Genomic DNA, 16,033 nt, shown 5'->3' with positions numbered 1-16,033 from the left:
CTTATACATGTCAACATAGCTTGGGAAAAGGTATGAAGGCAAAATTTCTTTCTAGATTTCCTTGCAATTGAAATCCTCTTGGCACTGGTCTAGGTCTGATACAAAATAAAGTATGTTGACAGTTGTTTAAGTGAGCTGTTTGAGCAGACAGGGTTTCTGGAGCACCCATACCCCTATAATTTGTGCTCTGATGTTCCTGGTGCTGCTGTACATGCTGGGAACACACATGATCAAAGAAGAGTGTTGTCTGCCTCGTGAACATACATCCTTCTGATTTTCTTGGGAAAATTATCAGCCAATAACATTAGAAGCAACTCTGAGCCAAGAATAAGATTCTGCTTGCAGCAGTCACAGAATCTCAACAAATCCCAAATCAGATTAACTGAATGCCCATGCAGCCTTTGTTGAACTGCACAGCCCAGCCAGCACAATTCCAGGTTCTACCAAGCACATCTGACAGTGGCTTGGTCTGGGACCTTGTGCCTGACACGTGTGATTGAAAGGAGCACTGCACATGGACTCAGGAGGAGCAGCAGCCAGTACTTGGCATAGCCAGAAAGTGCCCTGGCTCCTAGAACCCTGCACCTTGGCAGCACAGCTGCCTGACAGGCCAGGCAGGGAGCTCAGCTGAGATGCTGACTGCACCACATCTCACTCAAGTGCATCCCACTCACAACCTTCCTCACTCACACACTGATCAAGGCTATCCATGGCTCTGCTGGGCAGGGGATGGAGCTGACAGATGCTCCTGGAGACAGAGACAATTCCGGTGACTCTGTTTTCCTTCAGTTGAAAGAAACTTCTGTTAGAAGCCATGGGGAAGCCAGTGATCTGGATTCCTCTGGAAGCACACAGGATGAAGGAGCTGTCAGACCTTTGGATGAGGATGCTGTCTGTGTAAAGGCTGAATGGCCCCACTCTCCAAATTTCATGCATAAAACCAGAGTCCTTTAAGCTTCTATTTCCTGGATGCCTGTGGGAATGGGTCTGACCTTTACTGACACATGTAGCCCCCAGGTGACATTTTCTAATGCTACATTAAATGTACATCTGAGTGTTATCTTTTATTATTGGTTGCATTCTTGCAGTAGATCAAAACTTCCCATATCTTAAATTTTTATAAAATTATAATATTTGTCTATTGACATGATCTGCAGCCTCAGGTATCTGTGAGCTTCCTAACAGTGTCACCAGTGCTGTGAAGGATGATGACCTGCTATTGACCCACACACAGGGCAGGACCTTCTAAACATAATCTTGTTGCTAACCACACAGCAGGAATATTGATTATCAAAATAATTAGCATTTTATGCAGCCTCAGACACAAAGTATAAATTCTGCGACACTACTTCCACCTTTCTGAGTTTAAAAAGGCACTGTAGAAATTATGAAAGTAATACTTTGCAATGCAAATTTTAAAAGCAGCTATTTTTCATACAAAAAGGAAATAATATGTACTCAATTTTGATTCCTTCCTTATTACTTCCCTGAGAAAATGACAAAATACTTAAATAAAAATTTTAAAAATAAGTAAATGTGATGTTTTATGACTTAAAATGAATTTAAAAATATAATACATGTTGATATATTCACTGCCATTACGTTTTTGAGCTTCTGAACATTTAAATTCTTTACATTTCATATTTATTGTGAAATCCAACTCCTGCCTCTGCTCTAAGAGTAAAAGAAACACAACAAAGCCCATAAAATCTTACTAAAAAAGAACAGGTGCAAACCCCCAATCAGATCAAGAAGTCAGTGACTCTATGTAAGATTTCTTCTCCTATTTGTTGACCTAAATGTTGAAATATCCACAGTTACATGTTCTCTGAATATGGGGGTGAAAAGCTGACACCATATTAATATGACGTCTCCGTCTTCAAGAGGCACTTTCAGCAGGAATATGATTTTTACTATCAAGTATCTCTTTTCATTCTCCTATGCCCTTGAAAACACTTTCTGCTGTTAAAAGACATGGCTTTTGAAGGACTACTATTTTTATCTCTATGCATCTATCCTCATGAATGCTTTGTTTTACATTTTAAATCAGAATATTTCATTAACTACTGTGCTTAGGTCTTAGGAGGGTAGCATTTTATTATCTTTATGTTGATTAATTTCCTTTGTATCCATCTGCTGTGGAGTGCTCAGGATGTCCTGCACACAAGGGAACACTGCATACAGTAAGTGGGTGGAATTTTGAATACCTTACAATTTTTACAAGGAAGAATGGAATCAAAACTACTGGAATCAAACACCAGCACTTTATAGAACCATTATCACCACAAAGCAGTAATTAAAATCTCCATTGCCTACATGGAACAGTCCTTAACTCATTTTTAAAATTTACAGATATTAAAATGAAATGTTAATTGAAAATGCATTAGCTGAACAGAAGGGTTTTGATCATTTAGCCTAAATTTGGCTTGAGAGAAGAAATGAAAGCCTATGTAAAACTTAATTTCTTAAGGAGACAGTGTGGGGACTGTCTCCAGTGAACAGAATCAGAGCACCTCCCAGTGCTGCTTATGTGCCAGTTGTTGGAAGGGTCACAGGCAAGACATTGGCTGTGACCCACATTCTCTTCCCCAGTGGAGCTCATTATAATGCTGACCCCTTAAAACTGTGCCTACAACAACTGGAAGCATTGTCCTTGAATAATCAAGTAATACAAAACACTAAGGTTTCACCCACGGGATGTATTCAACCTGATTTTAAGGACTTAATAATTACAGATTTCTGGAATATTAGGCAAATCCCAGCTAATTCTCACCCTTCTGCCAAATAATACTCCATCAGTGAAAAAAAAAACAGGGGTGAAATTCTGTGTTCATTTAAGCCAGCTGGAAATTTACCATGGAATTCAGTGGGGTCAAAGAAAGACCATGATCATGTAAGTGGTTAAATATCTTCAGTAATCTTAGAATTTTCACCAGTTAATGAATTTGACTCAATTCCAAACAATCAAACAAGTAATATAAAGTGGATTTTTGACAAAACTAATGGCACAATAACTAAAATCATTGTTTTTCATGAAATAAATTGAGGACTATTATACTAAAAGCAAATAAGATATCTTTTACAAAACAACTATTATGGAGATTTTCTGAGGAAAACAAAAGTTTGATAGAAAAAAAGAGTTCTACTGAGTGCATTATTGGTAAGTGTACTGGTCAAATTAATTTATATCTTATTTTTGCCACATCTAACAGTTATGACCAGGCTTTTCACATTAGCATTTGTTATAGAGCTTCACATTGCTGAAATAATCTTGCTTTAATGTATGTGAAATACATTTCTATCCTTATTGCCAACAACCATGTTTCTTTTTCTTACAGTATTTATACATTGAACATCTCTCCTTATTTCTGGTACTGCCACTACATATGTCACTTTCAAGAGGTAATTCTACCCATAGCATGCATTGCACTTAATTTCTTACATTTTTAACACTTCATAATGATATCTTATTATAACCTTTGATCATCTGTCTTAATGTATCTGGGTTTTGGAAATATTGAAGCTGTTACATTCCTGTTAATGAGTGTTGACATTCTTAAGCAATATACAGTTGAAGTACATTTTAATTCTACTGATAGGCTGCAGTGGCTAAGAATTTTGCTGATCTAATAAGAAAATGGGAGCAACATTTGATATCAGTGATCCTTGAAGTCTCCATGCAAGCTTTGACATACTGGAGAGATGACAGTGTGCTGAGCCAAACCTCCTACCAGAGTAGATGTAAAAGCCTGTACACACACATAGACAGACAATTTGTCTGTTCATCCCAGATTTTGCTATTCTGCATATTGTAGATTGACATATTGTGTCAATTCAAGGACAATCTTTGATCTTCATCCCAGACACAAGGAAAGGAATGTGGGTTATTTTGCTGAGGCATGTCTTCCTGTGTTACAGGAGTCCACATGGCAGTGGCTTTCATTCTGGTTACAGAACCACAGTTATGTCATCTAAATAAGTGTGTTAGATAATGAAGTTATCATTTTGAGCCAATTCAGAATTCCTTTAATCAGTACAGTAAATCGAAATTCTGCTAAAAAGCAAACAGAGTTAAACCTTTAGGATTTGGTTATGGTATTATACAAAGACCTTGAAATAAATGTTTGATGTGCTTCAGGCAAACAGCCCCTGCCTCAAATAGCAACCTGCTGGTGTATAATAAATTTTTAATTTCATATAAATGTGCGTAATAAAATTTTTTTACAAAATCAACTCAATGACAATGTCACTGAGGTTAATGCGACTTCAACTGCTAATCCAAGTGAGAGTGGAACAGCCTCTTGTATTCTTTCTCTTGCTCTGCATTGAATAATGTTTTCTAGATTGACAGAGATCTTAGCCACAGGTAGGCTGCACAACATAGCAACTGTTTATGTAACATAATGTATGCTTGAAATAATTAATATCTAGAAAGATAGCTTTCTTACCAGCAGTTGCTCAAAAAGACATAAGTAGAAAAGGTCAAAATAATAATGCATTTTTTCTTAGAGAAATGAAATATTTTCCTATGTTCAAAACTGCTAAAAAGAGAGATTTGTAGAGTTTATTTCATGAACAATCTATTACTTTTCTACAGCCCTTTGGAATACTACAGTCATTCACACTGGTCACAGAAGTGGTAGACAAAGAAAGCTGTCACCAAAGCTTAAAGCAGTAAGGAGGTCACAGAGTATCCTATTTTTAATTCTAAAGAATTTATAACTTAAAAATCTATTTTAAAAATAAGAAAAAAGAAGAATAAAAAGAAAAAAATAATTATACAACTGTACCTATCTAAGAATATACTTTGCTTGCACTTTTAGATTATATCCTGTCCAGGTTGTAATCACAGCTCTTATTTACCGCAATAGAACAAAACATTTCTGATTTTTTTTACTGGTTTGGTCATTATGTCATTACTATAAGAAAACATCCTCCTCCCAATGATACCAGTACTACAATGAACGATACAAACACTCAGTCTCAGGTAAGTCTGCATTTGACCTCCTTCTCCTCTGGCTTACCTGGATGTTCCTGATTCTCTTTGGAATTCACACAGTAGAACATAAATTGACTGAAACAAACCTTCTAGTCAAAAAGTGATGAAAAACAACACACATACACAGTCTGAATTTTTATCTCAACTGAATGAGAAATCCCTTCTTTTAAACATTTTCTGGTAGAGATGAACTGGTTCATAATGGTTGTGGTTGGATAATCAGCATAGACTAACTCAGCTAGTCTACACAGAAACTTAGCTAACTACAGAATTATTTTCTTTAAAAAAAAAAAAGAATAAATAAATAAATCTTCAAACAAATCTATTAGCACTGAGAACTATTAAAAAGAAGGCTGATTTGTTTAATAAATCTAATAAATAGTATTGATAAGGAGAGAATAAGTTGATTGATCTATGCAATTCTATGCAAGAATTCAAAAATCTTCTCCTCATTAGGGAAACTGAAAATTTCTTTGCTCTGGTTGGTATCATTTTCACTGGTAATCTTAATCATTGAAGTCCTAATGTGCCCAGGAAAACTTGTGACAGGAAGGTTAGTAAAATCTTCCCCAAAGAAGGTGTTACAGTCAAGAATTAACCAGGAAACCGGAGGTGTAACTTTCTATGTTTGTGTCCAAAAGACTTTGCATGGGAATGGGAGAAATAGCATCTGTAAAATAGTTCTATTTTCTCATGTGTTACCTAATTTTTGCCATAAGGTACAGGCAGATAATAGATTATCTGTTTTTTGTCAGAGTGCGCATGTTGTGATCAAAAAACCTGGGAATCAAAGACAGGATTTGGGCAGAATTGGTCTGTTGAGTTTAGTTAGTTGTATGTTTAGTTTCTGATTTCTTGGCTTCCGTGAACTTGTCACCTGTGATAAGCAGATGACGTGACAGACGCTGCACAGTCACGACTTTGGACCTCTCCCCAGCTGGGTGCTCAGCTGGTTGGAGGAGTTATGCAGACTTCCTCTACCACGGTTTCACCTTGCTGTCCACTCAGCTCTGGTAGCTGGTATTAAAAGACACATCTCAGTATCCCTCGAGGGACAGAAGTGCACTGTGAATTAATTTAACGTAGCAGTTCAATCTCTACAAACTTGCTGCAAACTAATGAAATTACATGGTCAAGCAATGACAGACTTGTGCTCCACTTAAGCTCCTCTAATGTTAGTTTCAAACACCTAAGGTAACAAAAAGACACTTCAAGAAAGGCTTGTTATTAAATTAACCTGTGATAAAAGTAAAATTGTGATGTTGCATTAATGTTTAGGTAACTTCTACCATTACATTTCAGACAGTGGTGAAAAAAGTAGAAATCTGAAAGATGACACACTTTTCTTTATTTGACCTCCTTTAATGGAAATCTTTGTTACAAGTTCTGTATTGATATAACTTAATGAAAATTTATTTACTGGACAATGGGTACTTTGTGCTGATTAGGCAGGAAAAATTGCCTTCTTTGCTGCTATTTATAACACAGCTAATGATTTTTTTGGGGTGAATAGCTACTTATTTGTCTTCAGATGCTTTTCTTGACAGGGACAAAGTAAGGACAAAAAGTCTTCATTGTTTTTTTGGCAACGAGGTGAAAATATGTGGCTGATTTCCGTAAAATGTCTCTACTCACCCAGGTTTTCCCACATATATATGGGCCATATTATTCCTACAAAGGACGTTCCTTCTAAATCTGAATATTGCAGTAAAAAACCACTATCCATCTACCCAGTTATTTTAAATACTATTGTACTTGAAAGAAACATCTGGTTTAAAATAGTGTATAATTATTCTGATTTTATTAAAATACCCTGGTATGTAACTGCCCACCTCTTTACAACAGTTTCAGTTTCAGGACAGCTATGTTTTGGAAAAGGTTTAAATCAGATGAATCATTGGCTCTGCTGGGAAGCATGAGCTGCTGGCTCTTTGCCCCACAGACAGGAATTTCTAATACAGTCATTAGGCACAGCCCCTATCCCTCTGCCATATTACAAATTAATGAGTTCTTTTCAATAACTTCACAAAGCCCACAAGACATGACATAGCAAATTCTTCTTCTGTTACTTAAGTAGTGAGGTTTTAACTTCTGGTTTAGATGGATAAGCGCAGGATCCCACAAGCAAAGGAAAAGTTTCAGCCTCACACCTGATTTCTGTTGGAGAATGTGTTAGTCCTATGTTAGAAAAGCAGCTGTTTGCTGAAATTCTGTGGAAATGTCCTCGAGCATTTGATGTAAAGGACTAGTGTTACTGTCCTATAAATGCAATGTAGTACCATGTTTCTCTTCAGCACTATAATATACTAAAATTACAATGAACCCATCTGCATTTAGCTCTTACAAATGAAAATATTTTCATAAGGGTCATATGGCTCTTCACAAATTTCTAAAAACAGTAGCAATGACATATTTGTAACAGGATATCCCAACACAATTCCATTGAATTAGAAAAGAGTACAATGGAAACACTATACAAATTTAGCAGTAAAAATGTGCTTACCTTCATATGTTCCACTTTCTAGGAGAGCACCACTTTTCTCCAATTCCATAAAATCTTCAACAGTGATGAAAATATAGTCCACACCAGGGACTTCCCCCTCCTTATGTGGCCTTGTGGTGCCTGTTAATAAGATGAAAGACACACTGTCAAGGACATGGCCTAAATGTAGAACGATCTTTTTGAAAGCTTTGGAAAAGTCACAAAGTAAACCATCTACACAACATCTTACCTAGCACATCTTCCTTGTGAGAATGCCTTTCAAAGCAATCCAGCTATATTTGCTGAAGCTGACAGAGGTATATGAGATGTATGTTTAAGATCATGCCAGATACTATTTGGATCTATATTTATTCTCACTAATGAAAAACTATCATACTGCTGTTCTTTTTACCTTACTAGAAAGACCTTTAGTGACATCAGGCATTCAGAGGTAACACAAAACAAAGTCTTTTCTACAATTAAACTGCTTCATGATATTTTAGACATTTATTTAGAACAAAAAGTAATAGTTCTTTAAATAAATCTGTAAGGGTTGCATTCACATTGCTTGTTTCAGTGCCATAAGTGGACTTGACAAATGGTTGGGCCTTAGGGCCTGTGGGATTAAGATCACCTGCTAACAGTGCTGTCAAACTGCAAAGGTGTTTATATTTAGTTATTGCCTCTATTGTCATCTATGGATGACAGAACTCTGTTAAAGCTGACAGATAATATTACACACAGCCTGACAAGTGACTTGGCTTAGCTGGCAGAAGTTGGGATGTCAGTAGGGAAGGGTCTGAAACTGACCTGATTTCCTGATTTCCAGTTTATTGTGGTCAGACTATCCCTGCTTCGACTGAAACCACTAATTCAGTCTCAAAATTCCATTTGGAAATGAAAGTGTTTTCCGTTCTTGTCAGTCTCACAGTGCTTGAAACATCTTAATCAATTCTTTATCAATACTGCACTGATTACATCACACTTGCAGGGTTTGGTTTAAAGATTGTGGTTGGGAAGTGGCTAGAAACCTGCCCAACCTCCTTTCTGTTACGTGAAGACACAGAGACATAGAAGTGTTAGGTTGACTCGACTGCCTGTCATAGAGACCTTTTTCTCCTCAGACACAGCCTGAAGTCCATGGCAAAAACTGAAGGAGGCTGTCAGGATAATATTTCAGTATTTACCATGGGGAATATATTTTGATAAATCTATAAGACCCTTCTCTCATTTTCTCTGATTCCAATTCCCTCCTCATCTCAACATTTACAACTAAAACTGGCTGTTAATTTCCGGGAATTCTCATACTATGATCTGGAGTAGTCTGTCCATCTGGAGTACAGTGTGCCATTCTGGGCTCCTCAGTACAAGAGAGATGTGGAGCTCCTGAAGTGGATACAAGGGAGGGCGACAGGGATGGTTGGGGGATTTGGGTATCTCTGATGAGTAAAGGCTGAGGGAGCTGGGACTGGTCAGCCTTGAGAGAGGAAGGCTGAGAGGGGACCTCATCAATGTGTATGAATACCTAAAGAGGGGATGCCAAGAGGATAAAGCCAGGCTCCTGATGCACAGGAAGGTCCATCTGAATATTTGGAAGAACTTCTTCAGTGTGCAGTGACCAAGCACTGGAACAGGTTGCCCAGACAGGGTGGGGAGTCTCCCTCCTGGGAGATATTTCAGAACCATCTGGATGCAATCCTGGGCCATGTGCTCTGGGATGACTCTGCTACAGCAGGGAGGCTGGAACAAAGGCCCCACTGTGGTCCCTTCCAACCTGACCCACTCTTTGATTCTGTGATTACTCTTGTATTTAGAGGTGGTATGGTTAAAGTATGGTTAAAGCAGTCAGACATTGGGATTGTCCATAAGCATGCTGAATTTATTCCCCATGGATTATCTGACCTCTGGGGATGCAGCAGCACCCACAAAGATCTCCAGCCCTTTGTGAGAACTATGTTGGAACACAGGGATTCTGGTGTGCCCCTGAGTTTCAGGGAGCTCTGCTAGCAGCACAGACATCAGATGTTTGTTCTGCATGCTCTCTCCTGAGAAATTTTTCACTATCAAAGAATATTGACAGAAACTGCATCTTCCTCACAAAACACTGGCAAATCAAGGCTATTCCCAGACACAGGACAGGGAGGAAGCTGGCATATTAGATGAGTATCTCTAGCTTACTATTTCTTCAATATATTTTTTTAAATGCAGACAAGCTTAGATTAACAGTTTATCAAACAAAAATATAAGTTGCATAAAATGTTAGCACTGCTTTGAGTAAAAATCTGAATCAGATGATATAAAAAGCTCCCTCCCAACTGAAACTTTCAATTATTTTAGCTACTTAGTGTTAATACACCCTACTTTGTTTTAAACATATGGATATTTAGCAATCATTCATGATAGATGATGGCAAAGTCTCACAGGAGGTCCAAAATCAGACTTGGTTATCCCTGTATTTCTCTACTTTGGCCACAGTCTTTGTTCTAGAAAAATAATGTATTGGACTAAATTTCAGATTCTGAATCCCTCTCTTGGAAGCTAAAGACCTAATCTTTCTGCCCTTTTATAAATTAGTCATTTTTTTTCAGATGTGATACAGATATGATATGATACAGATATAATACCTTTGGCATATGCCTTGCATTAGTTAACAATTAAGTATTCTGTCTAATCTGCTTAGACAACAGCAGGAGGTAACACTGTCTCTGGTGTTATGGTTCCACTGGAGGGTGGTTCCACCCTCTTGCAATACTCTGCTCCCAGAGCCCTGCACTGCCTTGTGTACTGAGGGCTGCAGACCTACAAAAGATCAAGTAGTCACTTCCCACAAAAAAAGTGGAGAAAGGAGCTAACCATGATCAATAGCTGCTTGCATTCAGGGTGACTCTTACCCCAGGAGCAGCAGCTTCCATCCCCAGCAGAACTTTATTGCTCTTGATAAAATCTTGCTGAGTCCCATTTCCCTCCTGCATCTGTTCTCATTCCCTCAGGCTGGAAGACCTGCGATCTTGGAAATGGTTAAAGCAACTCCCTGGCTAATGAAATAATCAATGGTTATTGCCTCTTTTACTCTTTCACCCTGGAGGAACTAAGTTGTTGCTAATAATACTTCTGTCATCCTTTATAGTTTTCTGCAAGCACCATGGACTTTGTAATGTGCATGTTTACAGAGTTGGACACAGTTACCGGAGCATCTTAAACACCCATCAAGGTCTGCACACTGAGATCTATATATTGGAATCTTACAGACCACAGGCAAATTCTTTCCTTGCTTTTAACTTAGAGCTACACTTCTTAATAGATTCTGTCTTTAATTACATTCATGTAGACAGATAAATAGGCCTAAAACTTATGGTGATTCAAGACTTAAAACAAAGGACTAAGTCCAAGCCTCATATTTTGCAGAAAACCATCTTTTGTTACACAGCATCATGTTTTAATAGGACACAGTTGTTACTGCTTATCATATCGAGCCTTTTATTAATGCAAAATGGAAAAAAGAATTCAGTTACAATTTTGTTACCAAGGTAACCTATGAAAAAATTATCTTTGAATTCCATAACAAAAGGATATTATACTTGTAGATCTTTCAGGACCAAAACCAACAAGGAGTATTTGCACTATGCATATTTCTGACAAATGCAATTTATTGTTGCTGTTGAAGACACAAAATGAGAAGTGCTGTCACACAACCTGTAGGTGCCTCAGAAGTTACAGGACCTTGGTCTACAAAATCTGGACTGGTGTTGACCTTCCTTAACTTGATGACACTTACATAATTTATCTAACAACCTGCTCTTAAAACGAACTTTAAGGTCATCCAGTGATTTTTGTTTGGATTTATTGCTTCAAGGTGGATAGTTGGTAGAGTTTAGAGATACTTATGGTATGTGCTGCATCTTTATATTATTATTTTGTTTTAAAAAGACCCTTTGCCTTTGCAGCTGGTTTCTTCTCTTCTACAGGGGAATTATGGTGATTTGCCATACTTGAGTTCAGGTTTTCCATGCTCATGTGTGTTGTAGGATGGTGCTATATTCCAGGAGAGAAATTAAGTGCTGTTTACATAAATAGCCTCTGAAAGAGTATTTTTCTTTTAAATTAGTCTAAGGCACCTGAGGGCAGGAGTTTACATATGTAAGAAATCTTTCCTTCTATAATAAGGAGGAGTGTGTTAATTGAATAGCAATAAACTATTTCTGAAATACTGCTTTTAAGAACTTGTGGAACAATAAATAAATGGAACTTTAATGTTGAGTTCTAGTGCAGACTGGAAAAATGGTCAGTCCATGTAGTGATCAGTCCAGATTACCTTTATTAGTTAAAAAGTATAGAATTACTGATTCTAGAAGAGTTCCAAGGTTGGAAAACTCCACATCAGTTGGTAGAGGTAGGAGAACAACTAGGAACTTATGTCTCTTTTTAATGTCAGAATTCAATTACATAATAATAACATTTTAGTGCTTATTTGGGAGCAAAGTGCACAGCCTTACTTCACTTTGAACATATTTCTACTACTTAGAGGCACTGAATGTTCACAGTCTCTGTCCAACTCTGCTACTTTCAAAAGCAGGAAAGGTGCTCCCCAAATTTTTTTTCCCCTTGCTAACTCCATGTAGTTATGGAAAAGAAAAAGAGGCAAATTTATTTATTTATTTGTCAGCATAGAAATATGAATATTAGTTTAAACTCCCAGAACTATGACAGGAAAGAATCACTCAGTACTTCAGGCATATTTTAAAGAACAGTTCATCCTTGCAGTAAATAATCTATATTTTACAGTCTTTAGCAGCATCACAAGGTTAATACTGCTGTGTCCTTGCAGAGTCTATATGATGGTCAGGAAAGTAAAGGCCTGACTGCCTGCATGGTCCAATATCAACTCACAGACTGGGCTCACAGGTGTCAATGCTCCCAGCTTACAGATATGTTATAAATACTTAATTTTTTTTTTTTTTTTGGTAAGTTAAGGGTAAACCTGGCACACCACTATCCAAACAACTTCACACGTTTTTAGCTGATTTATATTTGGATTCACAGATTGGTTCCTACTGCATGAGGTAATTTGAAAAGCAAAGGCGTGTCTTTGCCACAAGGATTTACAGTGTAAGTGAAGCACACAGGAATAACTTGAACCTTTTTGCATAATGACCTACTTCTACAGTAATTTTCCAAATGGAAAGCAAATTATGGAAGCAAATAATGTCTTGCTTTGCTTATCTGTTCCAAATGTAACAAAATGCAAAGAGAAAAATATATGTAATCTATGAAGCTGTTTTATTCTACATTCTACTGAGAATTTGTTCTGTAAGTGCTCTGTACAACAGCTTGTTGTGGAAGATGGTCTGCCAGGCTGTCATACATTACAGTAGCTGGAGGGATCCCTCCTGCAGAAACAGGCTGCTAATCTTTAATAAACTTCAGCTGAGCCCTTGGTATGACCTTGTATACACTTTGCCTTAGAAAAATTTAACAATATTTAATTAGGGCTTTTGTTTGCTGCCAAATTACTCTGAAACACTATTACTGTGAGAAACTGAAATGTATGGGAAATTATACCTATCTTGTCAAATTACTAACTGCATTAAGCAGAGAAGTACCACATTTGTCTTGATCTACTGAATTTCCAGCTGGAGAGAATAATAAACATAATTTTCAAGTAAAGTGATTTTAGATGTACTACAAAGCCAGAAGCTTCATGTGTTTATGACAATTCTTATAACAACAACATAAACCATGATGGCGTAAGTCCCTACTTGCCAATGGTCATGAAGAATAAAAGTGTTTCTCCTTTCCAAGTGTGCAATAACAGCAATTTTTCTGATGTATTCCTATTAAAAATAAAAAGCTGCAGAAGCAAAGAAATGAATTCCAGATTCCTGAAAATATTTTTCGGGGGTAATAGTTTCAAACTGCATTAATAGTTGGCAAATGTGATCCTGAAGAAGATCTGGATGTAAATCAATTCAAATTTAGCAAAGATGCTGAATGCTCTGCAATGAGGCAAGAGTACAGCTGAGAGGGGAATCTCATCAGTGCACACCAGTATTGTAAGGGCAGGTTTAAGAGGGTGGGGGCAGATTCTTGTCCGTGCTGTCCAGCCACAGGGCAAGGGTCAATGGGCACAGACTGAAACACAGGAAGTTCCACCTGAATATGAGGAAAAATTTCTTTTTTGTGAGGGAGACAGAGCAGTGGAACAGCTGCCCAGAGAGGCTGTGGAGTCTCCTCTGAAGACACTCAAACCCTGCCTGGGCACAAGTATGTGCAGCCTGGTGTAGGTGAATCTGCTTTAGCAGGAGGTTGGACAAGATGATCTCCAGAGATCCCTCCCAACCCCAGTCATTCTGTGAAAGCAGGCATTTAGCAGCTGCTGAGCCCTGACACTGCACCATTATTTACAAAGTTATCTGCACACAGAGAGAAAAGTCAGATGCTATTTTGAAGAAGTAGTGTGTTTTTACAATCTCCTGGATTATCTGTTCAAGTTTTAGTAGAAAGTGAAAAGCACTTAGACATTATCACAGAACTAAAAGCTTCATGTCTAGGTGCTTAATTCAGGTGAACAAGAAAGGAAGATCTGCAATCTCTGTGAATAATTAGCATCCACTGAGAGTAGCAGAAACAACAAATGAACTATATTGCTCAATCTACTGTCCATTGAAATTAGGTGGAGAATTTGATTCATATCAAAAGAAACCTTTAAAAAGAAAATAAAAGCCTCACCCATGGTTTTCACAGTTTGTATTACAATTTAGGATTCATGATGTTATTGCATACATTTTGATTTTTGCTGAAGAGGCAAAACATAAGATTGAAAAGCAGTTTTAAGGAACTGTGCACTGTGTTGCAGTGTACACATTCTACAGCACTGCTTAATTCTTAGGACAAATATTTTATATTTTATAGTGTAAAACAGAAACAAAATCCTGAATTTGAGACTTAAAATGCACATAGAAGGAGATAAGCATGTCCTTTATGGAATATGCATTCTTTGAATGGTTCTTTAGATCTTCACAATTTCCAAGCTTGAGATATATGCATTAGGTAAGCTAGATAAGCTCCTGCCTGGTGGTTAGCAGGATTATTAGATTCCAGATGCATACATCCTTTCAAACACCTTTTTGAAAATTATTTTTAGATTCAATATGCAGTCAGGAGCCTCAGATAAAACACAGCCTTGCTTTTCTATTTGTTCTCTTGGTTTTCTGCAATGTGACAGACAGTGAACAGCCCTAAGATAATTTATGCACTGTAAAATAAAGTCATATTGGAGCTGAACAGAAAAGTAAAACTGAGAGATGCAAATGACAGTAAAAAAAAAAAAAATCATAAAAGCTGTTGCTAATGCAGGTATCTTAAACACTTAAATTATATTCTTCATAATTCCTGGAAAATGCCAAATTGTGAAATTGGCTGTTCTGGCATTTGGAAGTATAGACCTTACATGGGTTAGCCAAGTCCCTAAAGGAATCGGATTTTCAATGCCCAAAAAATGGAAAGGAGGAAAAGAAGGAAAATGAGCTATGAATAAATTTGGATTCCACATTATTGCTTCAAGAAGTTTTTGTGTTTTGTTTGATTGGTTGGTAGGTTGCTTTTTTTAAGGCAAAAATTCATACCAGCCAGAAAGCTACAGAAAACACTAAGATTTTATTAATAAAACATGTTAATGTCTTAGCAAATACCCCAGCAATATATGCCAATATCCTTCATGCTTATTAGAAAATGAAAATTCCAGATCAGCTTTCCAAAGAAATATGAAAGAAAGCAGTAAACTGCCATAAAGAAACATTTGAGAATCAAACTTTGAAAATCTGAAGAATAATGAGTGGTGGATTAATGAGTGGTGTGTTCAGTCTGGGGGTTTATTTTGGTTAACTAGGAACTTATTGAGTTAATAAATAATTGAGTCCAATATTTTTTTTGTACAGTCACTGTTCCTCTTTCATGGATTTTCACTCTTTCAGGTAAATATATAAACTAAAACATGATAACAAACTTTTACCTATTTTGTACATTTAGAGTTTGATTCCTATGGCACATAGCTGTTTACACCCCCATCAATCTTTACTACAACTATAAAGAGTAGGTTTTACATGAAAATGAATATATGTGCACAAGAGAGCTCTCTGAATAATGAAGACATACATTAGGGCATAGTGATGAGAGACCCATGTATGCATGAACATTTATGTTTCCACACAGATTCATAAAAATCACCTGCTAATGAGATCCAGACAGAAACTTTTGACATTACTAATATGTCTTATACATCAATAACCTCTAGTCTTTTCTGGGAAATGTCTGATTTTTGCAGCTCTTCATGAGGATAGATGATATAGTTAGAGAACTATTTGCACAGTAGTCACTTGGCATGGGTATCTCTGCAAAACAGTGAGATATTACAGATGAATTTTTGTCCAGTATTAGCAAATTTTTCTTCCTGCTGATGGTTTAATGGATTGGATCATCAGTGGAAATATTATTAAGTGAGATTTGGGATGAGTTGTTTAACTGTGATGCCAACACATTATTTATACAGCACATCA

At 37.1% G+C, this 16,033-nt stretch overlaps 1 protein-coding gene across 14 annotated transcripts in view; it reads right to left on the bottom strand.

Annotated features, from left to right (window-relative positions):
• MAGI2 (membrane associated guanylate kinase, WW and PDZ domain containing 2) overlaps window positions 1-16,033 on the bottom strand; it is a 713,151-nt gene that overhangs the window by 282,798 nt on the left and 414,320 nt on the right. For all 14 annotated transcript variants that reach the window (XM_033057437.2, XM_033057440.2, XM_033057436.2 and 11 more), the window contains one exon: window positions 7,503-7,622. In XM_033057437.2, the coding sequence (XP_032913328.1) occupies window positions 7,503-7,622 (120 nt within the window). The remainder of the gene's footprint in view (window positions 1-7,502; window positions 7,623-16,033) is intronic.

This window comes from Catharus ustulatus, chromosome 4, assembly GCF_009819885.2.
Source record: "Catharus ustulatus isolate bCatUst1 chromosome 4, bCatUst1.pri.v2, whole genome shotgun sequence".
NCBI classification, from domain to species: domain Eukaryota; kingdom Metazoa; phylum Chordata; class Aves; order Passeriformes; family Turdidae; genus Catharus; species Catharus ustulatus.
Note: the sequence above shows the minus strand (reverse complement) of the source record. Positions and strands in the feature narration are given on the sequence as shown.